The sequence below is a fragment of the Hemicordylus capensis genome, chromosome 13 (assembly GCF_027244095.1).
Source record: "Hemicordylus capensis ecotype Gifberg chromosome 13, rHemCap1.1.pri, whole genome shotgun sequence".
Classification (NCBI taxonomy): Eukaryota; Metazoa; Chordata; class Lepidosauria; order Squamata; family Cordylidae; genus Hemicordylus; species Hemicordylus capensis.
Genome location: NC_069669.1, coordinates 6165392 through 6189640, shown reverse-complemented (window position 1 = coordinate 6189640; position 24249 = coordinate 6165392). Strand labels below are relative to the sequence as shown.

Below are 24249 nucleotides of genomic sequence, written 5' to 3'. Positions count from 1 at the left end.
ACAAAACTAAGTTAAAAGGACCAAAACCCGCCTTCTTGTGACGTGCTCACCTCTTCGAGGAGCCTTTCCTCGTTTGCTTTCTGCAGCTGAACCTGCGCTTCCTGGATACCTTTGCGAACAATCTCCGTCATGTTTTCTAGCAGCTAATTCAAAATATAAAATTATAAAATATTATAAATAAATAATAAATAAATAATATTGTCCATCGTTAAGCTGGCTCTCGATTCCTTAAACTGGTAACACACACACCCCCACTGGAAATGCATTCGTATTGTAAATGGAAAAAAGGTGGAATTTGGATTGCAAGCTTTCATCCTTTTTAAAAATGTGACTTTGGAAGCATTTCCAAAGTGGTTTCATAGTCTCAAAAGGGGGGGAGGGGAGATCCCACTAGCAGTGTTTTCTGTAACAGGAATTCCAAAATGCTGACTACAACTCCCATCATCCCCAGCTTTAATGGTTTTTGGCTGGGGATGATGGGAGTTGTAGTTAATATCAACTGAAGGCAACACTTCCCACTAGGCAGACCTAGTGCAGTGGAAGTATTTTTTGAAATCCTGGCCAACATTATTTTTATTATTTAACAAGACAATGTAAACAATGTAAAGAGTCCTCCAGCCACATAAAAGACTGACTATTGTACTGCAGTGCAAACTTTCACAGGCAACAGCAATCAAAGGACTGTATATGTTGTTTTTTTCTGCAACAGACTAACAGGGTTATTTATTATTCTGGATAAACAAAATTATTATTTATTGTCTACAGGAAACTAACACAAGACAGGCATGTGTCTGCCCCATAATGCTGCCACACTGTAGGCCTGAAAGGCTTCGATACGTACCCTAGAATTTTCTTCAATTTCTCGGCCTGTTGCTGCAATTGTTTCAACCAGCTCAGACACATCTAAATCCTCCGTGACCATTCCAATATAGATACAATTTTTCTCCCCTCCAAATTCTGGACCTGGGCAGGGGGAAAAGAGTAGAATGAGATTTGAAATAGAGTTTTGGGAGTTTGGGAGTTTTAAACAAATGCAAAAATCCAAAATTTAAGGGAGTCTATTACCTGAAGAAAACAACAGATCTGATTCTAGCTCATTTAATTTCTTCAGGAGGCCACTGTTAATCTTCTCCACTTCTTTTTCTTGTCGGTCTTCATTCTGCCCTTCGTACCTTTCGAAACCAATTCCAGAGGAGAGCCATATAAACAAACATTTCTGGGAGGAAAACGTTGCTGTAGAAATGGCGAAATCCTATTTATTCTTGCCAAACACATTCTGAAAAAATCAACACAGAACTGGAGGCTTTTAGATGTCTGTATCTCAGAATGACCTCACTGTACCTTGGAGGCAGGATTGTGTGTCTGTGCAATAGCTAAGGCCATCCCTAGGGGGGTGCAGGGGCTGGGGGCGAATCAGCATGTGTGGGGCCTCCTTAACATTTCATATCATTACCGAATCATACTGATCGATGACATACAGTGTAAATCGTGTGAGTGAGGTTTTTGGACATGTCCAACCAGCTTGGACATATAATGCATTTCTAAAGAAATAAGAAGCACAACACGTGCTTCACAGTTCTCAGACCTTCTGGGTTGCAAATCAACTTGAGCATAGTGCATTCATAAACAAACAAACTATATATTGTTTGTTCCAGAAGTTTTTGTAATTTTCTGCCATGAAACAAGCCACTTTTTGGATGGGTTTTTTTTTAATCAAAGAAAAAAAACAATTAAAAACCAACAATCTGTCCAATCCACTTCAATTTAAATATATTAAACATTTTCCTCCCACCCTGCCCTACATCTCTGCTCAATATCAAAGCCCTATTGCAAGCCAATCCCTAAGTATTGGGGGTGGGGGGAGGAGATAACCACAAAAAGGAAATCACATCATACCTCCATTACTAAGGCTGGGCTGGGCAAGGCAGAGGGTCTGCAGAGAGCTCTGGTGCTGGACACTCTCTGCCTGCCTGCCTCTTTTCTGAGCTTCAGGCTTCAAGGAGGCCTGCATGGAGGCCACTCTGGAAGCTCCGCCCAGCCACTGAACAGCTGAGAGGCAGGAGGGGGGAGGCGGAGCTTTAGCAGTTTGCCTGGGAGCCTTTCAAGCTGCACACAGACACAAAAGATCCGCTCCGGCGGGGCTGCGGGGAAAGATAAGTGGCTGGGACTGGGGGAGAGGGGAGGGCAGGCTGCACTGCAGTGTGCCCAGAGCGGGGCTTGGGGCAATTGCCCTGGTCGCCCTGCCCTAAGGACAGCCCTGGCAATAGCAACCAACCTCCACCCTTCACAGCACCAGAAACCTTATCTCCACTCTAGGCACTATTCAAATACATAAATATAGCAAGTCGGGGTTTTTTCAACATTTTCTTAAAATGTAATTTAAGAATAAAGAACACACCTTACAACCCCAAGCCCAGGCCAGCTGAGGTCTTCAATATAAGACAGGCCTACGGTTCTTTTAACTTCTTGCTCAAATTCGTCTCTTAGCTGCAGCGTGCAAGTCAACACAGGAACCTTCATTTTTAAGCAGTCCACCAACTGGTCAACATCTTGCACTTCAGTTCCTAAAACTGAAGAGTACGATCCATTCACACACGATACAGTACATGCACAGGCCAGCCAACCAACCAACAGCGACTGGAACGTGTGCATCAAAAGTGAAGATTAAACTGAGCACTAGTTTACAGCTAAAATATAGCCCTAAGCCAATGTTTAGCTTACTTTCCAGTAGGCTTATGAGATGACCCGGCATTCCGTGTGTCTGGGTCCCCCTATCAACTTCGCAACGCCTGGACCAATATGAACCAAATCAAGTACAGTTGTAGGGACACATAGGGACACCTCAACGGCATAGTTTGTGATGATGTCATCCACCCCGATCCAAGATGGTAGATGTTGCTACACTCAGAGCTTCCGTTTCCATGATTTGTCATTGGTATTATTCAATATGACTGATATGGATGAAATCAGTTTACGTCCAGGCACAGCTAGGTAGGACACACACAGGCACTCTTGTGCAAAACAGCACACACATTTCCTTAATGAGAACCTTTCAGGAAAGCACAATGTTGGCAATGCATGAGGGAAACAAGCATAAGACAAGTGGCTTGGTTACCAGCAGAAGTCAGCAATGGGCTAAAGCGCACACAAGTGCCTTCATCTTCCAGTTCCACCATGTCCACTCCACTGGCAGGCACCAGCTGGGCTAACTGCTCTACTAGCTGAAGAGACAAGGGCACAATTAAAGAGATGTTATGAACCATCAGGTCTTCATAATTACTTCTCCCCTCCCGCCTCGGACAAATAGCCTTCTGCAGGGGTTTGCAACGTTGGGTCCCCAGATGAGGGGGGAGCTAGATGGACCTATGATCGGACTCAATATATGGCAGCTTCCTATATTCCTATGCATGCAGAAAATCTTAGGTTCAGTCCCTAGTATCTCCAAGTAGGGCAGGGGAAGATCCCTGTATAAAACCCTGAAGAGCAGCTGCCAGTCAGTGTGGACAATACTGATGTATCAACTGTCTGACTCAGAATCAGGCAGCTTTGTATATTTCTGTAAGAACTGAAATACACCCATACCTACCCACTGATTAAAAGTATCACAGATGTATCTTTCATTGCCAGTTAATGAAGGTGCCTGTCCAGCGTGCAACATCTGATCTAAATTTAAAAGGAAAAAAGAAACTTGAAAATTAATGCTGCAGAGACTAAGAAGTCATTCATTCATCATAGCTCACTCCCTCTATTCAAAGCAAAGATTTTCTTGGCTATAAACATACTTTATATATGAACTCTTCAGGAGTCTTATTAAAAATATAATTTATGGAGGTTCCATTCTGAAATCAAGCCACTCTTTCAAGGTCTGATGCATGGGAAATGTGATGACACATTTGTGATTGCCAAATTTTTTTTTGTGATTACCAAAAAAAAGCGAGCTCTTTTTCTGAGAGCAGGTGCAAATGATAAAAAGGGATAATATATGCCACCAAATCTGAGAGGGCTCTGTAGTTCAGGAATCTGTCTTGAAGTTAAATGTATGTATCAATAATTCCGAGAAGTGTGCACATTTGTTATAGCCAGGAGTGACCCTGTATGTTTAACCTGAAACATGAGAACTAGCTTTTTCAATATACTTGAGAAGTCAATGTATATTCTCTACACATTACTCACCTACATGGGGAAGCTCTGGGGAAAACTTGAAGACCACCACAGGAGAGCTAAGTTCATCTTCGACCTGGGGAATGGAATTTGAAGAGCATGTTAGTGTTGCGGCTACATCCTAAGGGTTTGTATGAACAATTAACTCCTTGGGGAACCATATCATTAGCTTGACTCAGTTTTAAAATTCAAATTAGAACTGAGCTAAGATACTCAAGATCAAAACAGCTGATGGTCAACCTGAATCCACAACTCAGTTAATATGGACAAAGTTAAATTGCCCAAACACTGGGCAATTTTTCCTACACAGTCAAGCACCACACAATGCCAGCAGGTCTCCTTGACAGACAGGCAGACAATCAATCAAGCAACGCTGGAAGCTCCCGTAGGACAGGCATTTTCCTTAAAATTGAGACAACACGCTTTTCTTGTGGCAAAGGCTAAACTTACCGAAGTTTTAATAAAATCCTGGTTCTTCAGGTTTTCCAGTAGTCGGTGACTCTAAAGAATAAGGGGAAATGAGGGGAAGAATTTTAAAAAGAAAGAGGGGAGGGGGCAGTAGTGTGGTCGCATATTCAAAAGTCCAGGCGCTTTCCATGGCAGCCCCCATAGCCACGCCCCACAGCCACACCCACCCAAATGGCCACACCTCTTCTGTTTAGAGAGATGCAATCATTTTGGGAATTCTGTTACAAGAAATCAAGGAGAGTTCTCTAATCCTACAGAGCTTGAACCTCATGTGATTATTCACCCAGAAGACCAGTCTGAATTATCAGCCGCCATGGGTGGAGGATACTTCTTACGAACATAAGCCTTGTTGGATCAGGCCCAAGGCCTATCTAGTCCAACATGCCGTTTACATCCTCCTGTAACAGAAGACAGGAAGAGTGGTCAAATCAATTGTCGCTTGAGATCCAGATATATAACAAACCATTGGAATAGCAAGAGCAGTGTACTGTTTCCTTTTAGAAAGCAAAGGGCTTTGCATCCTTTCTGAGACCTTGGAGGGGGGAAAAAGAGTACCAGGAGTATGAACCTGCCACCCTACACCGCTGAGAGTGGGGTTTCAACCATTTGCACTGCTTTCAGAAGTGGCCAGTGTCACCCCAAAATATGTGCCTGAGGGTTATGCGGCCCTCAGGGACATATTTCAGGGAGACAGAGGACATTTCTGAAAGCAGTGCAAATGGTCACAATTGCTCCCCTGCTAACTGAGCAAAGAGGCACCTTTTTTAAATGGTGGTTCTCTTTACTGAGCAGGAGAAGAGCAACTGGCCCTGTCCGTCCCCGGCACAGCATCCCTCCAGTGGCTGTCGCCTATGTTATGTTGCTTTTTTAGACTGCAAGCCCTTTGGGGACAGGGAGCCATTTTTCAATTTCATTTAATTTTATTTATATCGATGTAAACCGCTTTCGAAACTGTCACTGAAAAGAGGTATATAAATATTTGTTGTATTGTATTGCTCCCCTCTGCTGTGCAGCCGATGCAGTTCAGGTAAGAAAGCTTCCCACAGCACAGGCGTGTCCTCCTGGTATGTCCACGGAACGCTGCTTGGATATCGGCCAGGCGTCCCTTGCATCACGCTTGATTCACGTCTCATCTGGCTAGCAACTTCACAACAGACGTAGGCAACTGAATATAATCGAGTGACAGAGAGGCACACAAACCCGAGCTATCCCAGCTTCTTACCAACTGAGATGCGTGTTTTATTCTTTCCACAATTCCATCGTGTCCCAGGTACTGCAAGGAGAGCCAGAGGGGCAGGGCGCGGAGCTTCTCCACCGAGTGACTTGAGGTCAGGCCTGCAGCTAAAGACTAGAACAACAACATTTAAAGGAAGTTACATAGAATTTTGCTATCTTGTTGCATTCCAAGAATTCAGGACAGGTGGCTAGGACACTTTAGAAGTGAGGAAAATAGGCACATGCATCTCTCACCGACCCCCCAATAAATAAATGAAACAGTCATGGACATTGACGGGAGGTCCTCTTGATTCATGGGGGTTCTGTTCCTGCCTATTTCTGTGGGTAACGAAACCACAAACCTTAACCCTATGGGGATTGCGGAGATTAGGTTCCTAAGCACACTAAAGTGTGCTGGAAATCACAATAAAATGGAGAGGGGCAGAAATAAGCACAGTACCTTGCTTTCCAGCTATGCTCCCAAACCCTCCATTTTTTGACCTTTTTTTGGTTTGTTTGTTTTGGGGGGGGGAGTTGAGAGCCACAAAACGGCTCTGTGTTACAAAATGGTAAAATTTTCACATTATTGTACAGGCATCATTAAAAGAAATCATTTCTGGCCAATCAGGAACTGCGGATGGGAGAAAATAGCCCAATTTTCACTCCACGGATAAAGAAACCGGGTCCCTGTGACTTGACCGTGGATACGCAAAACTGCAGATGGAGAACCCGCAAATAACTAGGGTCTCCTGCATACGGTTTTGACAATGGAACACCAGACTTGGGGAGGGGGGAACCATGTGCTCTGTTTGAAAAGTATTTTGAGTATAATGGTTGTTGATTGTAAGGCTTGGGCGTTGTTCATGCAACAAAGGGGCAGGCCAGGATCAAGAACAACCTTGGACTAGATCGTAACAAGTCCAGATCGTGACCACTCAACTAAGCAAGGGCTTCCACATTCGCTTCCGTGAACAAAGCTGTCACAGACACTGAAACATAGGAAGCGTTTGCCTATGCGGGAATTTGGCATGAGCACCGTAGGTCTTTGGATCAGACTGCAAGCACATCTTTGAATGAGGGAGCCTACCAGAGACGGATCCTCCTGTCGGTAGAGGGTCACTGCAGGCACTGCTGGAAGACCCAGCCAGGACCCCAGAGTCAGGGACATGCTGTCACATTTGGTGGCTGCCTTCAGAAAGGAAAGCACACTTTTTAATGCAACTACAAACAGTACGACAGAGTGAGAAAAGAAGCTAAGGAGAGGTAGAGAGTGTCCAAGGAAGATGCGGACAACCTCATACAAAGTGGAAAGGGAGAATGAGGAGAAATGTGAAGACAAGGAGGAGCACATGAAGAGAGAGTAATCTATAATATATGGGGTCACCTCTTAACACTGATGTCAAGATCTTTTGAGCTGGTGCTGGTCTAGAGCTGGCCTTGTGGCAGCAAGCATGAATGGTCTCCTTTGCTAAGCAGGGTCTGTCCTGGTTTGCATTTGAGTGGGGGACTACATGCATGAGCACTGGAAGATATTCTCCTTAGGGGATGGGGCCACTCTGGGAAGAGCACCTGCATGCTCGCATGCAGAAGGTCCCAAGTTCCGTCCTCACATCTCCAAGATCAGGCTGAGAGAGACTCCTGCCTGCAACCTTGGAGAAGCCGCTGCCAGTCTGTGTAGACAATCCTGAGCTAGATGGACCAATGGTCTGACTCGGTAGAAGGCAGCTTCCTATGTCCCTATGTTATTCCTACTCTTAGCAACTGTACAATCCTAGAACTTCATATTTTGGTTACATACTATTTTTACAAATTGTAAAAAAATGCTCCCCTAAAATAAAGTAGGCACTTGCCAATGGCCTCCTCCAAATATCAGGAATCTGATGCATCTCCCATGCATTGTGTTATGTTTCCACTAAACTGACTGAGACGGATACCATTTTAAAAGAACACCTCTGAAATTAAGTCGTATTTAGAGTAACCCTTGAGCAGTATTACTGAATAATTTAGCCTAGTAGCCAGCCACTGGTTTTATCTTATATACGAAGCTTCTCAGAATTGCAACTTGAACTTCGTATAGTATTGCAACTGCCATTAAAGAAGCCTCACCAAACAGACATTTATGCAAATACAAACTTACCAGTACAGAGGAAGACACGTAGCCCAAGGCCAAAGTGGCCAAATTCACCCTGAGGGGGGAAAATGGACCAGTTTTAGCATAGTTTAAATATGAACAGCTTTCCTTCCACTAAAGGATAACTTAAAAATAGATGGGCTATGCAGGGGCATAGCAAGGTTGGAATAGGCCCAGAGGCCCCCCCTCACTGAAGCTCAGCTCATGAAGTAAAGAAATCTTAAATGAGGCTGAATAGTGGTAACAAAAAGCGCATATATATACACACACACACACACACACACACACACACACACACCTTATTTTTTAAAAGGTTTTTTAAATCATGGATGATGCAAGTCATGTAATGGTACTAGAGAAAGACATGCTGTTCTGGTAGCTCCAGGTCTTAACACTCACATCAGTTCCGGAGGTTGAATACAAATGAAGGAAGCCTGGGTGGGGGTGCACCTGGGGGAGTCAGTCATGTGACTTGCCTCTGGGGGCGGGCAAGGCAGTGGGCCCCCAGACAACTGTCTCCCCTTGCCCTATTGTAGTTACGCCCCTGGGGCTATGCTATGCTAGTCATTTATATAGATTTTTTAAAAGGAAGAGGATGGGACCTTTTAGACTAATAATTTAATGCATGAGCTTTCGTGGATTGTAACCCACTTCCTCAGAAACAGAATAACTGAGTATCCTTGCTTTCACCCTGCATCTGAGGAAGTTAGTTATTAGAAACAACTCTTCTAGTGAGGAAATTCTCTCCAATGTCCCAACTAAATCTGCTTCCTTGGAATTGCAGCCCATGGGTTCCAGGCCTGTCGTAGGTGTCTACATAAATCAACTCCAGAGTGCTGTCTATGAAACAGACCTTGGCTTGAATAGTCCTTGGATAGGAAACAGTGCGAGAACCACTTGGGTGGTCCTGAGAATGGGGCAAAAGGACTTCTTTGGGGATACAAATGTAACCCACAAGTAAAACCTACATAAATGCCTCGCTTCTTAAACACAGGGTTGTAATTTATGGTAGGGAGCTGATGAAGAAGAGGTCAGACCAGTGTCCCCCGTAACAGGGGTTTCCAGATGTTGTTGATGGCCTTTGGCCAAGGATTCTGAGAACTGCAGTCAACAGCATCTGGGAATCCCTGTTACAGAGAACACTAGGACAGACGGAAAGACCTTGCTGACTCCTTTGGGCATGCAAGCTTCGCTTTTGCCGGTCGGCGTCACAAACAGCGATTCGACCCAGCTTTAAAAAGGGCCTCTAACAACGGAGTCACATACCCTTCCACATGGAGCCACATGTTGTGCTGCTCACAGAGTTCCTTCAGTCGCCCAAGCTTGTCTGTATGCCCGGCTCCTGGAGTACCTGTATTGAAAGGGAAACAAAGCCAAGGCTAAAAATGGCGGCCATTAATGGCTACAACCACTCAACACTTCTCCCAAGTCGGGGGTTCTCAAATTTGGGGGCCCCAGATGCTGTTGGGCTACAACTCCCACCGCCTGCTGCCACAATGGCTGAAGGTCAACATCTGGTACCCGAGGTTGGGAACTCCTGGACTCGTCCAGCATCCTGTTTTGGAGGGTGACTACACAGGTGTGTCTCTCTGACCTGCACTCTGGCAGAGCAGCAGTTAAGCACACACCTGGGAAGGAGCCAATTCCTCACACAGACCAGCCGCCTCTATTGTCGGACAAGGCATCCCCACAAGTTCTTGGCCAGAGGGAGCTGTAATCCAACCACACCTGAGGACCCAAGTTTGAGAATCCCATGCTCTACTGTGATGTTACAGCATCTCTTATGAAAAGAAATTATTCTTTTGGCTGCAGGGTTAAGCAATTGCCTTCAACTGAGTCACAGAGAAAGGAAGTCTGAAGAGTGCTGGCTTAGGTCATTCTCCTCCTCAATCTCTCTCCTCCTCCGTTAACTTTGGATCTTCTCTCCCAACCCATCCAATGCGCCTTTCCCCCAGGTCATGAGATGCCAACGCACGGGCAAAACAATCTGAATGGGATGTATGCATGCAGGATCCTTCATGCAACCTGGACCTCTCTTTTAACTGCTGAAGGCACCTACCAGCATTGGCCACGAGTAATATTGGCAGCTTTCCAGACTCAACGTCCTCTTTAATCAGTCTGTCCAGTAAAGCAACATCCTGTCGCCAAGCACACGAGGTAAAAGTTCATTAGGTACGTAAACGGACGTGGACAGAGTGATAGAACATGTTTCACATGCAGAAGGTTCTGGTTTCAATTCCCCCATCTTCTCTAGCTTTGCATACAGAAGGACCCAGGAGGACCCAAGGAGGAGAGCTGGTCTTGTTTTACCAAGCCTGAATTGTCCCCTTTGCTAAGCAGGGTCCACCCTGCTTTGCATTTGAATGGGTCTAGAGGATGGGGCTGCTCTGGGAAGAGCACTTGCTTGCTTGCATGCAGAAGGTTCTAGGTTCCCTCCCTGGCAGCATCTCCAAGATAGGGCTGAGAGAGACTCCTGCCTGCAACCTTGGAGAAGCCGCTGCCAGTCTGTGTAGTCAACCCTAAGCTAGATGGACCAAGGGTCTGACTCAGTATATGGCAGCTACTTATGTTCCAGGTTCAATCCCTGACTTTTCTTTTGGGGCTGGGGCTGTAGCTCAATGGAAGAGCAGCTTCTTTGCATGCAGAAAGCCCCAGGTTCAATCCTGGGCAGCCATCTCTTATTTCCCGGACAGTTCTGGGAAACATCCGTCTGAAACCCTGAAGAGCCACTGCCAGTCAGAGTAGACCATACTTGGCATGACTCGGCATCAGGTAAGCTTGGTCTGTCCGCACGGCAACATTTCGCTTTTCTGTCCGACTTACCATCTGATGCTGAGAGCCAAACATGGTGTTACAAGGCACTCGACACATGCACGAAAGGGGCAGGCCAAGCTGCAGGGGGAGACGGAAAGGGTCACTCTAGCTTCATTTGCTCATTTCTGTTGTTTTACAAACACGACGAATATTTATATACCGCTTTTCAACCCAAGTTCCCAAAGCGGTTTACATAGATACAAATAAATAAAAGCAACGGTTTTAAAAAGCAACGGGTTCGGGTGGGTGTCGAACGAGCATCTTCCGATACACACACAGAAGTGTGCAATACGGCTGCACTGCCAAACCGGCAGCTCTGCTATTTCCAATGTTCAGAAAAACGTAAGAAAAGTAAAGCTCAGTAGCAAGGCTGTTTGCCAGCAGTTTGGCTTGTATTTCAAAATAGATTTGTGGTAGGCCACAGTGTGGAAGCAGCAAACATAAAAACAAGGCGGAAAAGCCACTGCTTCACAGCAAGTTGGGGCTGGCCAGTGCCTGGATGGAAGAATGACCCCCCATGCACACCGATTGGACTTCCAGAATAGAAGAAATCCAAGCTGTAGATGCAACCAATAAATCTGTCTCAGGGAGGAGAGCTGGCCTTTGGTAGCAAGCATGAATTGTCTCCTTTGCTAAGCAGGGTCTGCCCTGGTTTGCAGTGGGATGGGAGACTACATGCATGAGCACTGTAAGAGATTTCCCTTAGGGGATGGGGCCACTCTGGGAAGAGCACCTGTTTGCTTGCATGCAGAAGGTTCCAGGTTCCCTCCCTAGCAGCATCTCCAAGACAGGGCTGAGAGTGCCTCCTGCCTGCAACCTTGGAGAAGCCACTGCTAGTCTGTGCAAAGAATACTGAGCTAGATGGGCCAATGCTCTGACTCAATGTAAGACCACTTCCTATGCTCCTAGACTAAGGAAACAAGCAAGAAGAACAGCGATACCACCTAGACCACCTGAGGGCTCAACTTCGGCCCTCCTGCAGATGTTGGCCTACAACTTTATGAATGCCACCACTAATGACAAGAGTTCTACACACAAATAAAAGATTCCACAACTTTAACGTTACCTGATTGCAAATAAATTGGCTCAAGCCTGCTCTGGCTGCAGAACTAATGTAGATCACTGGCTGTTTATTATACAGCACATTAAAACCTTCAGTGGTGTAATCTTCGTAGTGCAAGTGAATCACAAGCCTGCAGACTTTTAACAGACCCTCACGATCATCTTCATGGTAATACGCTGACCCATTTTCAAATCTGTTAAGAGAAGTCATTAATTAAATATGAGCTCACCAAAAGAAAGAAAAAAGGTGCCCATTTTCTTGCATCACAGAAATAGGAAGCCATTATAATGATATCTTCTGCTCTGAACGTTTGGGAAACGGTTATTGTCCTTGCACAGATAAAATAGATACACAACAGTATTGAATAACTTGATTACTCTAAAACACTGAATAGCTCCAGAATAAGACTCAGATACGGCTTGCCCACAGATCTCTATTTTTCCTGGAAGCTCGCATTTCTCTTTTTCACCCCCACTAAGAAGAGGAAGAGACAATTTATAGAAGCATTAATGATGGCAAAAGAACACTCAAAGATTGATGTTCTCTCGCTCTGCTTAGGTCTCACTTACTCAGATGAAACTCCCAGACCAAATCACAAAAGATAGAAACATGCCATTTTACAGGTAGGTTCCAGACTTTGCCTAGACTACCAGGAAAACTGAAAATCCCAGAGAAATTGATTAATTTGCCAAAAAACGTGGGGAAACTCCTCCATTGGAAAAGCAGGAGGAATGATACCTTCCAACAAACTTTGGCAGTTTTCTCGGATACTTTGAGAGACAGGAATTCTGGACTTTCCTTGAAGCAACAAATATATTTTTTCAGTTCACTGTATTTCAATCTGTGTCAGATTTGCAAGAGAACCGCTTAAGAAATAGAAAAACACGAGAGAGCTTAAGTGCTGGAAGTACAGATATATTTTTCGAACACATAAACCCTTCTGTGCATTAACTAGCAATGAGTGAAGGGAGACTGTACGGTAGTTTTGTAATGCAGGAGGAAAGCTTGCAAACTGCAAGCCTTACTAGAATTATACAATCATATAGCCAATATTGATTATTTATATACCGCCTGACTCTGAAGGCTCATGGTAATATGATTATGCAGTTATGGCAAAACATACAAGTTATACAAGGGTGAGAGAAGGTCGACAGAAGCTTAATGAATTTGTGGAAAATCAGATTATGTTTATTGAATACTGGTAGAATAAGACACATAAGATGCTAGAGATTTGTTTCATCTGTTGTGATCACATTAGCAAACTCGACGAAGGGGATTGAGAAATGTTATTAAGACTTTATACAAAGTTGCATGTGGATAGGATTCTTTAAAAGATAAACTTAATAAAATATTAAAATTAAAAAATGAACACTCAAAGACAGACCTCAAAGAAAGATGTATTTTCTGCAAAATGAAGTCATACCTGACAAATTTTTTTAAAAGGAAACCCTTCGAAATAAATATGTTACATATTAAGTCAGAGAGATACTGCACTTTGGCATACACTCCATTGTAAAATGCATGACACTGCTACTTTTATGAATGGCACATAAATGACAGGAACTCAATTTCCAAGAACAGCCTAGTATTAAGAGGCATATGGCATGCAAGCCCTTCCTTGTATCATCTGCCTCACAGCCTAGGCCTACCACATCAATCCATATCCAGTTTCCAACTGATTGTTTAAAAACTGGGTCAGTTCAGACGTTAAAGCCCCCAGGCCTCAGGAGTGCATGGGCTCTGCCGCAGCCTTCCAGGAATTGTACTTCTGACTTGGCTTAGAAACAAACCACGATTACCTGTGAGGGCTGAACGAACCAGCTCAGATGTCGCCAGTGTTCTGTACAACATGGATTCCCAGATGTTGTTGACTACAACTCCCACAATCCCCCAGCCAGCAGCCACGGCAGCTGGGGATGATGGTAGCTGTAATCAACAACATCTGGTCATCCTTGCCTAACGTAATGTCATAAGGTTGTTGTGAGGATCAACGTAACCGTGTACGCTGCTCTGGGCTCTTTGGAGGAAGAGCAAGACATAAACAAACAAACAGCGTTATTTACAAAGTGGAATAGTAGACAAACCTGAAGAGTCTGCAAAGCCACAGAGTAGTATCTGAAAGGATCCTGGTCGTCAGCTTTCTCAACCTCTCTCTGTCCAGCACTGAAATATAAGCTGCCAGGCTATGTCCTAACAAAGCCATGTGACCCTGTTCTCCAACGTTCTGAAGTCTGCAAAGCAGAAATACGTTAGAATTACCACCAGTGATATACAAATCATCATCTCAGTTTTGCTCAGCAAATCTCCAACTTAGTTCGGGACAGCCTTGTAGGGATGTGCACGAATCTGTTCAGAGTTCCAGTCAAGGAACGCCGAACAGGTTCGGAACCCCCGTGTTCGAACCGGTTCGAACGTGGGGGTGACTTTAAGGTGTGTGTGGGGGTGCTCTTATCTCCCCCGCCACATTTCCCACTTTGGCGCTGCTTTAAAAAATGCTGGCCCCGGGGTGGCTGTATACCCTCTTGCCGCACTGGTCAGCGTAAAGCTGGAAGCAACGGCAGCGCGGGGTGGCAAAAGGGTATAGCGCTGCCCCGTGCCATCATTTTTTAAAGCAGTGCAGGAGAGGAAACGCAGTGGGGGAGGTAAGAGCACTCTCCTCACGCCTTAAAGCCGCACAAACCAGCCTCCCAGGTGTGCATGGAACCGGATCCGTGCACACCCCTACAGCCTTGACATAAGATACTGTACTACGGCTTGCGATCAGGCTCAGGTGATAAAGATCATGTATATACACAAACCTAGACTATTCTAGGTTTCTCAGACTCTTGACATATATTTCTATGAAATCTCTCTCTCAGTCCAATCCAAGCAACTGCTCATTTTTATAATGCATTCCACTGAATCAAAGAGTCATAGAATGTTAGTGTTGGAAGGGACCTTTGAGGTCTTCTAGTCCACCCCATGCTCAGTGCAGGCATCTGCTATGGCTTCCCTGATATTTATTTAAAATATTTACACCCCGCCCCTACAGTACACTACTGCTCGGGGCGGCCCACAACATTTATAAAATAGCTCCAATGTAAAATCAGAATAAAATTAACCAAATTAAGTTTTAAAAATCCAAGCTGAACCACAATTAGAATTACAGTTTTAGTTGCAAATTAAAAGTTATTTAAAAAGCTAAAAACTAATAATTATAAAAGCTAAATCTCTTTATTTAGCAGGGGGAGAGTAACTGGCCCTATCCACCCCCAGCACAGTACCTCCAGTGACTGTTGCTGGTGTCTGTCTTGTGTTTCTTTTAGATTGTGAGCCCTTTGGGGACAGGGAGCCATCTTATTTATTTATTATTTCTCTGTGTAAACCGCCCTGAGCCATTTCTGGAAGGCTGGTATAGAAATTGAATAAATAATAATATTAAAGATGAACATCCAGCCTCTGTTTGAAAACCTCCCGTGAAGGAGAGCCTATCATGGCTGTTGCACTATCAAACAGCCGTTAAGTTAGGAAATTCTTCCTAATGTCTAGCCTAAACCTGCTTCCTTGCAATTCCAACCCATTAGTTCTCGTCCTGCTCTTGGTTGCTCCTTTATGCCCACTGAAAAGACGTGGGATTATTTCAGGTCTGACTGAAGAGAAGCAGGACGTCACTCCATCTGCTGTTTTGCATTATAAAAAGGAAAGAGGCTTAGATAAGCTTATGAATGTTAATATTCTAAACATGAAATAAAAAAAAGTGGAAGAGAATCTGTATAGTCATGTGGGCAGAATGTAGCATTTTGTTTCTGCTGCTGTCAGGACACCACTGATTAAATTATTACCGATAAGATTGCAAGGATTCCTCTTCCTCATCTCCGTGCATAAGGTTTTGAATTAACTGAAGAATGCTCACCATATCTTGTCCACTAGAAAAAGGAGGAAAGTAAACATTAGGCACGTCTAATGCACCAAAGCATGAAAGCACTACAAGTTTTGTTAATTTGTTAGTGGCTTTGATGAGCTTGTCTAGAAATACACCATACCATTAACCAGGGGTTCCCAACCTTGAGTCCACAGACGCCGTTGGAATACAATGGCAAGGGTTGATGAGCATTGTAGTCCAACAATATCTGGGGAATCTGCAGTTGGGAACTGCCCCGTCAAACAATCCTTTCCCTAAACTTTGAAATGACAATGTATTGAATTTGTCCTCTTTACTAAGCAGGGTCCATCCTGGTTTGCATTTGAACAGGAGACGACATGTAAGCACTGAAAGATATTCCCCTTAGGGGATGGGGCTATAGTTCAGTGGAAGAGCATCTGTTTTGCATGCAGAAAGGCATCTCCAGGTAGGGCTGGGAGAGACTCCAGCCTGAAACTGTGAAGAGCCGCTGCCAGTCAGTGCAGACAATACTGAGCTAGATAGACCAATGGCCTGACTCAGGAGACGGCAGCTTCCTTTGTAATGTATATTATAGTTTTATAATGTAATAGGATGATTCACAAAAGCATTTTAAGGACATGGAAAAAGAAATCAGCAATTGCTTCTTTTCTCAGCCTCCTGAGAGGTTCTTCACACTCCTTCCCTGAACAAGTGAGTTCAGCCACAAGTGAGTTCTTGCGACTGGAGATCTGAAATGCCAAGAATTGAACCCAAGACCTTTTGCTAACTGGGCAAAGAAGCACCGTTCTGACATGGCGATTCTCTTTATTTAACAGGGGGAGAGTAACTGGCCCTATCCACCCCCAGCACAACATCCCTCCAGTAACGGTTGCTGGTGTCTATCTTATGTTTCCTTTTCCTTTTTAAAGAACCCTTTAGGGACCGGGAGCCATTTTATTTTATTTATTATTTCTCTATGTAAACGGCTTTGGAAACTTTTGTTGAAATGCGGTATATAATTATTTGTTGTTGCTGTTTTGTGTCGAAAGTACATTCCCTTCAACAACAAAAATTTATATACCGCTTTTCAACAAAACTTTCCAAAGCGGTTTACATAGAGAAATAATAAATAAAACGGATCCCTGTCCCCAAAGTGCCACTGAACTGTGGCCCCTCCCTGATCTGACTCAGATTTTCAGAGGCCACACCCTCACAGAAGAACCTGAAAAGATGCTAGGAAACACCTGATCCCACTCTTCAGTGGGCACATTACCCACCTGCCCTGAAGTGGTCCAGGAATATCCTTCCTTGTATACTTCTTCTCATTTTCTTCCTCCATTTTCCTACTTTGAACATACAACAGTATGGATTACTTGTATTCTGAAATTTTCTTGTGCCATACAGAATTCCCAGTACAGATTGATTTCCGGGGGGAAACAACCCACCACATTATTTTTTAAAAAAGAAAGAAAAAGAATTATTACATTCAAACACCAAAATGAGCTATTATTAACTAGGGACTAATATTGACTATGTTAAGAAATAAAGCAAATGGATGTGATGTGTGCTGACTGAAAGTGGAGGGACAAAAAGGAATTCCGAGCAAGAAGGTTCAGCAGCGGTCAGCTTATTCCAGTGAGAGCCGGGCGAAATAAGGGGTCTACGCAGGGTATTCTTGGTAAGTACCTTTGATTGTCTTCAAGCATCTTCATGGCCTCATTCAGATTCTTTCCCATTTCTGCTAAAGTAGGGTCAACCATCTGTTATTTTAAAAAAACAAACAAACAAATACTGGTGTTTGTTGTATGAACTACCAGCTCATTTTATACACCAAAATATTATCAATCCATCCACCCATCAGATTATTTGTTCAGCCATAGCCATAACAAAAGACATCTGACTCAAAAATTAGGTCATTAAAATGACATTTGAAAAATTCACGGGACACTCCAACACACAAACATTGACTCAGAACAATGAGACTGACTGTATCAGCCTGCCAGGTACTTTGGTGGCAGAAACTAAAAAAACTGGCTCCTTTCCTTGTAACATAGAACCAGGTATCGGCTCATGCAAAATTGGCATAAAGCCCCAAAGGCTTCCCAGGATACACCATATATAATGGCTGATTAAATACTTCACATAAATCACTGCAGAAATTACAAAAAAAAAAGGGGGGGGGAGAGGATCAAATCTTCCACTTCCCCAGACCTTGAAGCCTTTGCCTTAGACATATTCTGGCTTTATGGCAGGGGTGGGCAAACGTGGCCTCCAGCTGTTGTTGAACTACAACTCTCATCATCCCCAGCCACTGGGGATGATAGGAATTGTAGTTCAACAGCAGCTCAGGGCCAAGTTTGTCTGCCCCTGCTTTAAAGTACCCCAAAGAAACCAAAACAGCATACATCAAGCAGGGTTGTTTTATGTGGTTACTTCTTATGGTAACAAAGCAGAAATTATCCAAGGGAAAACAAGGAATAAGTATTCAATTTCATATTCCACTGGGCCATAAACAACACCCATCTCTTAATAAATCTGCCTGCATCCTTCTTTTCTTTTGCACGTCTAAAACAGACCAATTTAGTAACTAATGCAACATCCCAAACAGATCAATACCAGTCTAGTAGTGATTTATTACTGGCAATGTGTCGTTTCCCAAGGGGAGGCAATGCACAATCTAGCTGCTAAAAATTGAGCACCCTTTCCAGACCTTCCACATGAGCCCTTTCTTCAAACAGTGGTACATATAATGGTAAGCTCCAGTCTTGACTACTGTAATGCACTCTAGGTGGGGCTGCCTTTGTACTTCGTCTGGAAACTACAATTGGTACAGAATGTGGCAGACAGATTGGTCTCTGGGACAACACGAAGGGACCACATAACACCAGTTTTGAAAGAACTGCACTGGTTGCCGATATGTTTCCGGGTGAAATACAACGTGCTGGTTATTACCTAGAAAACACTTAATGGCTTAGGACCAGGCTATTTAAGAGAGCGCCTCCTCTGTCATGCACTCACCTGCCTTTTGTGATCTTCTGGAGAGGTCCGGTTGTGATTGCCACCAGCTTGTCTGATGGTGACTCAAGACTGGGCTTTCTTTGTGGCTGCCCAGGGCTTTGGAATATGCTCCCCGCTGAAATAAGAGCATCTCCTTCTCTGTTTGTTTTCAGGAAGACCCTCAAGACCTTCCTGTTCTCGCAAGCTTTTAATTAGAATTTTACTAATGTTAATAATTCGTTTTATTTATTTTTTATCGTGCTTTATGTATTTTATTTGTTTTTATGTGTTTTATGTATTTTTATGATTTTGATGTTGGGATTTGTACACGGCCTAGAGATTTACATATGAGGCGATATAAACATATGATTGATAAATAAATATCCAAACACAACCGCCACTGCCAACTGCCTACGTGGCACATGTGGCACTGCAGAGCAAACCTCCGGCCATGGTGACGGACCTCTCCATTGCTCCTGCACTGCTAAGCTAGCAGCTCTCTCAACCACCCTCCCTGGCCTTGGTCTGTCTCTCTTCCCTCCAGCAACAGTGCCTTGTAAACACGCCGCTACATGAGCATCATAAGCAAAGTGCTCCAAAATGGATATGGTCACACACAGCATCGCACATCAGGCTTGCTCAGCTTTGACGCCCCCAACTGCAGCTCCCATAATCCCCAGCCACAGTGGCCAATAGCCAGGGATTATGGGACTTGTAGGCCAATATCTGCAGGACTACAACTCCCATAATCCCCAGCCACAGTGGCCAATAGCCAGGGATTATGGGATTCGTAGGCCAACATCTGCAGGAGAGCCGAAGCTGAGCAGCCCTGGAATACATCCATGGCAACTATATGTTTGGTTCAGCATGAATTCATTTATCTATCATATTTATATACCACCTGATATGTGCATCTCTAGGCGGTGCACGCAGTTTAACACACAACAAATGTAAAACAGAGTAAAGAGGTGTGCATCTTGGATTACCAGGTGGTATATAATACCAGAGGCACTTCAAGGTGAAACATTAATGTTTGCACAAATATGAAAGCGCACGGCTGAGCCAATAACCATGACATATCTGAGCCAGAGAACAAGCCAGCAGGAGACTAGACGTCAGACTGAACAAGCGGCAGGCCCCCACTTTCCTCACAAGATGGGAACTGACGCACACGGCTTCCTACTCCGCTACTTTAGCCTTCAGCATTTCAATCCAGTCTCAAGACGAACAGCAAAGAGATTAGAAGGATGCTGACACTTCGCGGATGCTGCAATACGCCGCTTGATTGCACAAGGCAGGAGCGCTTTCGCCTGTGATCTGCCCGCATTTGTCAAGAAGGCTCTCAGAGCAGAGGGCAGAACGGGCACTCCCAAAGGAGCCAGTGATTCGCCTTGAACTCTGTGGGGAAGCACTCCTCACGCCTGGAGATCAAGCATCGATTTACATGGGAACATGGGAACTGCCTTCTATTGAGATGAACCTTGGTCCCGTTAGCTCAGAACTGTCTACACCAGGGATTCTCAATGTTGGGTCCCCAGATGTTATTGGACTTCAACTCCCATAATCCCCAACCAAAGGCCACTGGGGCTGGGGATTATGGGAGTTGAAGTCCAATAACATCTGGGGACCCAACGTTGAGAATCCCTGGTCTACACTGACTGGCAGCGGCTCTCCTAGGTTTCAGGCAGGCGTCTTTCCCAGCCCTACCTGGGGATGCTGCTAGGGAGAGGAGCTGGGACCTTCCGTATGCAAAGAAGTGGCTCTACCAGGAAGATCCTGGGGTGAGAGATGTGGGGGCAGCCCAGCTCCTACGTGCACAGCCCCCTCCACCCCCCATCCCCAGTTCCTGCTCGCCAGCACCTACCTACCCAGTTCCATGCCGGAGCTGTCTGAAGAGGTAACTACGCCAGTATGCTGCCCCCATTGCAATTGAGAACAGGCCTGCCATAAGCGGGCCACCTGATCTCACAGGGATGGGGCAACTCCATACTGGATTGGCAATGTGAATGGCGGGGGGGGGGGAGAAGAGCCAGCAGGCGGTCCCCAAACACCCGCGGGGCCAGGGCTTTTGTCCTCCCTAGTTCAATGGCCCCTCAACTTTGGAACTCCCTCCCGGAAGAGCTTCGGCCTGCTCCCTCCCTCAGTGTTTTTAAGAAACAACTAAAGACGCATCTTTTCAGAGAGGCTTCTTAAGATATTGTCTTCTGCTTTTATCTGGTAGGCTTCTTTGTGCTTAGCTTTTCATTCGTATAACTTTTAATTTCGGTTTTTAAAACTGGTAATTTTAATTGTGTTTTTAGCCTGGTCTTTTAAATTTGGTAAAACTTATTTTATTTTATATTGTACCTATCTTATTTTATTTTATTAACGTATTTTTATACCGCCCCAAACCTACGTCTCTGGGCGGCTTACAACAAAGCAAAATAAATAACAGAAAAGTTAAAACACTAGTTAAAACAAAATAAATGATAACAGAAAGAGTTAAAACATTACAATTTAAATGTTTTAAAACAATATTATAAAACAATGTTAAAACTATTAAAACAATATGTAATTAAAAGCCTGGGTGAACAGATGTGTCTTTAAAGACTTCTAAAAAGTTATCAGAGATGGGAAGGCTCTTATTTCAGCAAGGAGCGCATTCCAAAGCCCAGGAGCAACAATGCAGAAGGCCTGTCACCTGACAAGCCAGTAGTCACCAGATGAGCCAGTGGCAACTGCAGACAGACCTCTCCTGATGATCTCAACGGGAGGTGGGGTTCATGACAAAGAAGACATTCTCTTAAATACCCAGGGCCCACGCCATTTAGGGCTTTAAAGGTTATAACCTATTTTGCCCGGAAACCTATCGGCAGCCAGTGTAGCTCTTTCAATACGGGAGTAATATGGTCTCTCTGAGATGACCCAGAGACCAACCTGGCTGCTGCATTCTGGACCAACTATGGTTTCCGGACTACATACAGAGGCAGCCCCACATAGACCGCATTGCAGAAGTCTAGTCTGGAGGTTACCAGCAGATGTACCACTGTTCTGAGGTTGTTTAAAAATGCTTACAACATTATTTGAGCCACCTAATGGCGCAGCAGGGAAGTAACTTGCCTAGGGAGCAAGAGGATGCTGGTTCGAATCCCCGCTGGGATGTTTCCCAGACTATGGGAAACACCTATATTGGAGAGCAGCGATATAGGGCGGTGCTGAAAGGCATCATCTCATACTGCGTGGGAGATGGCAATGGTCAACCCCTCCTGTATTCTACCAAAGAAAACCGCAGGGCTCTGTGGTCGCCAGGAGTCAACACCAACTCGACGGCACAACTTTACCTTTACACTATTATTAATGCTGTAAGCAGTAGTGCCCTGAAGGGGTGGGCTATATAATAATTATATTATATAGTGCCCTGAAGGGGTGGGGTATATAATAATAATAATAATGGTGGCTGCTCCCCTGGCGAAAAAGGCAAAGCTGAAAATGCACACCTCTGATTAGTCCTCTCCAGGGACATGAGCAGAGCATTTGCCCTGTGGCCATATCAGCTCTTCTGTGCCTAGAAACAGATCACTGCATTAGGATGCTAAACAACTAGAGGCAGCCCAATGAGCTGTTGCAATTAAGCTGCAAATTTATATTTTCAGAGCTTTGTCCTCACACACACACACACATTTTTATGCTGCCATATGTGCAAGGATTTTGCTAGTGCCTCTGTCAGAAGACAGAATCCAGTAAAATTTTAAATCGGCTTCCATTAGCTTTCCACCACAATAAATTATTCAAAGCCTATTTGGAAGGTCTTAAAATACAACATGCCTCTGAATTCTGAAGTCGGCTTAACTGGGAGGGAAAGACAGCTCTCCATTTAGCACACCATGGTTAAAAATACAGATTCTGCCAACTGTGTTTAAGAAATGTACAAATAATACGACCCCACCCCGCATCAGTCTTTGAGGCTAGGAGCGCTGTTGCCATGATGACCTCAAGAACCAAAAAATATTTATTCAGTTAACTCGGGGGGTTCCCAAGAGGGGATACCAGCACCCCTAGGGGTACTTGAAGGGCTCCTGGGGAGTCTCAGAGTCCGCCTGCCTCCCCACGCTAGAGCCACACTATTTGTTTCCCCTCTGAAGATCCCAGTCTTGAAGCCCACACATGCTCAGAGAAGGGTCCACTGCAGATGGGGGGGAAGGAAGGAAGGTGAAGACCCCCCCCCTTCTGGCTCCTGATTGGCTGAAGCTCAGCGTACCTCTGCCTTCAACCTGAATGACTGGCTTCAACGAGCACAGTGAGAAAATGGGACTACAACTAAATGTAAAGACTAAACTAATGACAACGGGTACATCAACCAGTCCCAGAACAGATAATGAAGACATTGAAGTGGTGGATAGCTTCTGTCTTTTGGGATCGACCATCAACAGTAAAGGATCCAGCAGTCAAGAAATACGCCGCAGACTAGCACTTGGTAGGGTTGCAATGAAGGCCTTGGAAAGGATATTTAGATGCTGTGATGTGTTTATACCTACAAAGATTAGAATCGTTCAGACAATGGTTTTTTCTGTGACACTCTATGGATGTGAAAGCGGGACTTTGAAGAAGCAAGATAGAAAAATTATTGACGCTTTTGAACTTTGGTGCTGGAGAAGACTTTTGAGGATATTACTGTCTACATTAACTGGCAGTGGCTCTCCAAGGTTCCAGGCAGTCCAGCACTTCCTGGAGATGCTGCCGAGGACCAGATGCTCCTTCACTGTGCTACAGCCCCATCCGCTGAAGAAATATCTTACAGCGCTTACATGTAGTAAAGCAAAGTTGTGCCGTCAAGTCGATGTCAACTCCTGGCGCCCACAGAGCCCTGTGGTTGTCTTTGGTAGAATACAGGAGGGGTTTACAATTGCCATCTCCCGTGCAGTCTGAGATGATGCCTTTCAGCATCTTCCTGTAGTAATCCCACCCAAATGCAAATACAAACCAAGCTGGACCCTGCTTAGCAAAGGGGACAATTCATGCTTGCTACAAGACCAGCTCTCCTCCTCACAAATATCCCCAATCTGATAGATTTATCAGAACATACACAGAAACAAAATCCCATTCTATTTCAACCTTTGTCCAGACACACCCGTCTCACCTTCTATTACAGTACACATAGGAAAAAAATAATAGAACAGTGCAGTGCTCACGCCATAGGAAAAAAGTGTCCTTATTTATTTATATACACGTATCTTTTTATACTTGCTCCTACTTCCTTGTCACATGGAATAGTTTACCTAAAGATCGGTTATCAGATGTCCGCAGCAAAAACTACCAGGATGTTATGGTAATAAAAGAAGTCACAAAGAGTCAGAAGCCATGGACTTGGTATGGCACTAAAGCAGGTTTTCATGAAACAATGAGACATCACGAAGCAGTGGAAACGATGAGACATTTTGCCCAGTTATTTCCAGATATTACACATAACTGCTAATGGCAACAGACTAGTTTGTTTGAAATCTTGGTTCCAGAAATAGTGGCTTGTTTTCATGTCCTAAAAAAACAAAAGGATGCTTTTCT

The 24249-nt window shown here is 44.5% G+C and overlaps 1 protein-coding gene across 2 annotated transcripts in view; it reads right to left on the bottom strand.

The window, feature by feature from the left end:
• PDXDC1 (pyridoxal dependent decarboxylase domain containing 1) overlaps positions 1–24249 on the bottom strand; it is a 41408-nt gene that overhangs the window by 7120 nt on the left and 10039 nt on the right. The window contains exons 2-20 of one of the 2 annotated variants that reach the window (XM_053276349.1): positions 17401–17474; positions 16992–17057; positions 15674–15757; positions 13937–14083; positions 11856–12045; positions 10799–10867; positions 10035–10113; positions 9242–9326; positions 7982–8030; positions 6932–7033; positions 5852–5977; positions 4612–4662; positions 4174–4237; positions 3587–3663; positions 3116–3221; positions 2399–2570; positions 1066–1172; positions 842–963; positions 51–143 (exon numbers count right to left, since the gene is read on the bottom strand). In XM_053276349.1, the coding sequence (XP_053132324.1) occupies positions 51–143; positions 842–963; positions 1066–1172; positions 2399–2570; positions 3116–3221; positions 3587–3663; positions 4174–4237; positions 4612–4662; positions 5852–5977; positions 6932–7033; positions 7982–8030; positions 9242–9326; positions 10035–10113; positions 10799–10867; positions 11856–12045; positions 13937–14083; positions 15674–15757; positions 16992–17057; positions 17401–17474 (1863 nt within the window). Of the gene's footprint in view, positions 1–50; positions 144–841; positions 964–1065; positions 1173–2398; positions 2571–3115; positions 3222–3586; positions 3664–4173; positions 4238–4611; positions 4663–5851; positions 5978–6931; positions 7034–7981; positions 8031–9241; positions 9327–10034; positions 10114–10798; positions 10868–11855; positions 12046–13936; positions 14084–15673; positions 15758–16991; positions 17061–17400; positions 17475–24249 lie in introns of both variants that reach the window. The other variant, XM_053276348.1, reaches the window with a different exon arrangement.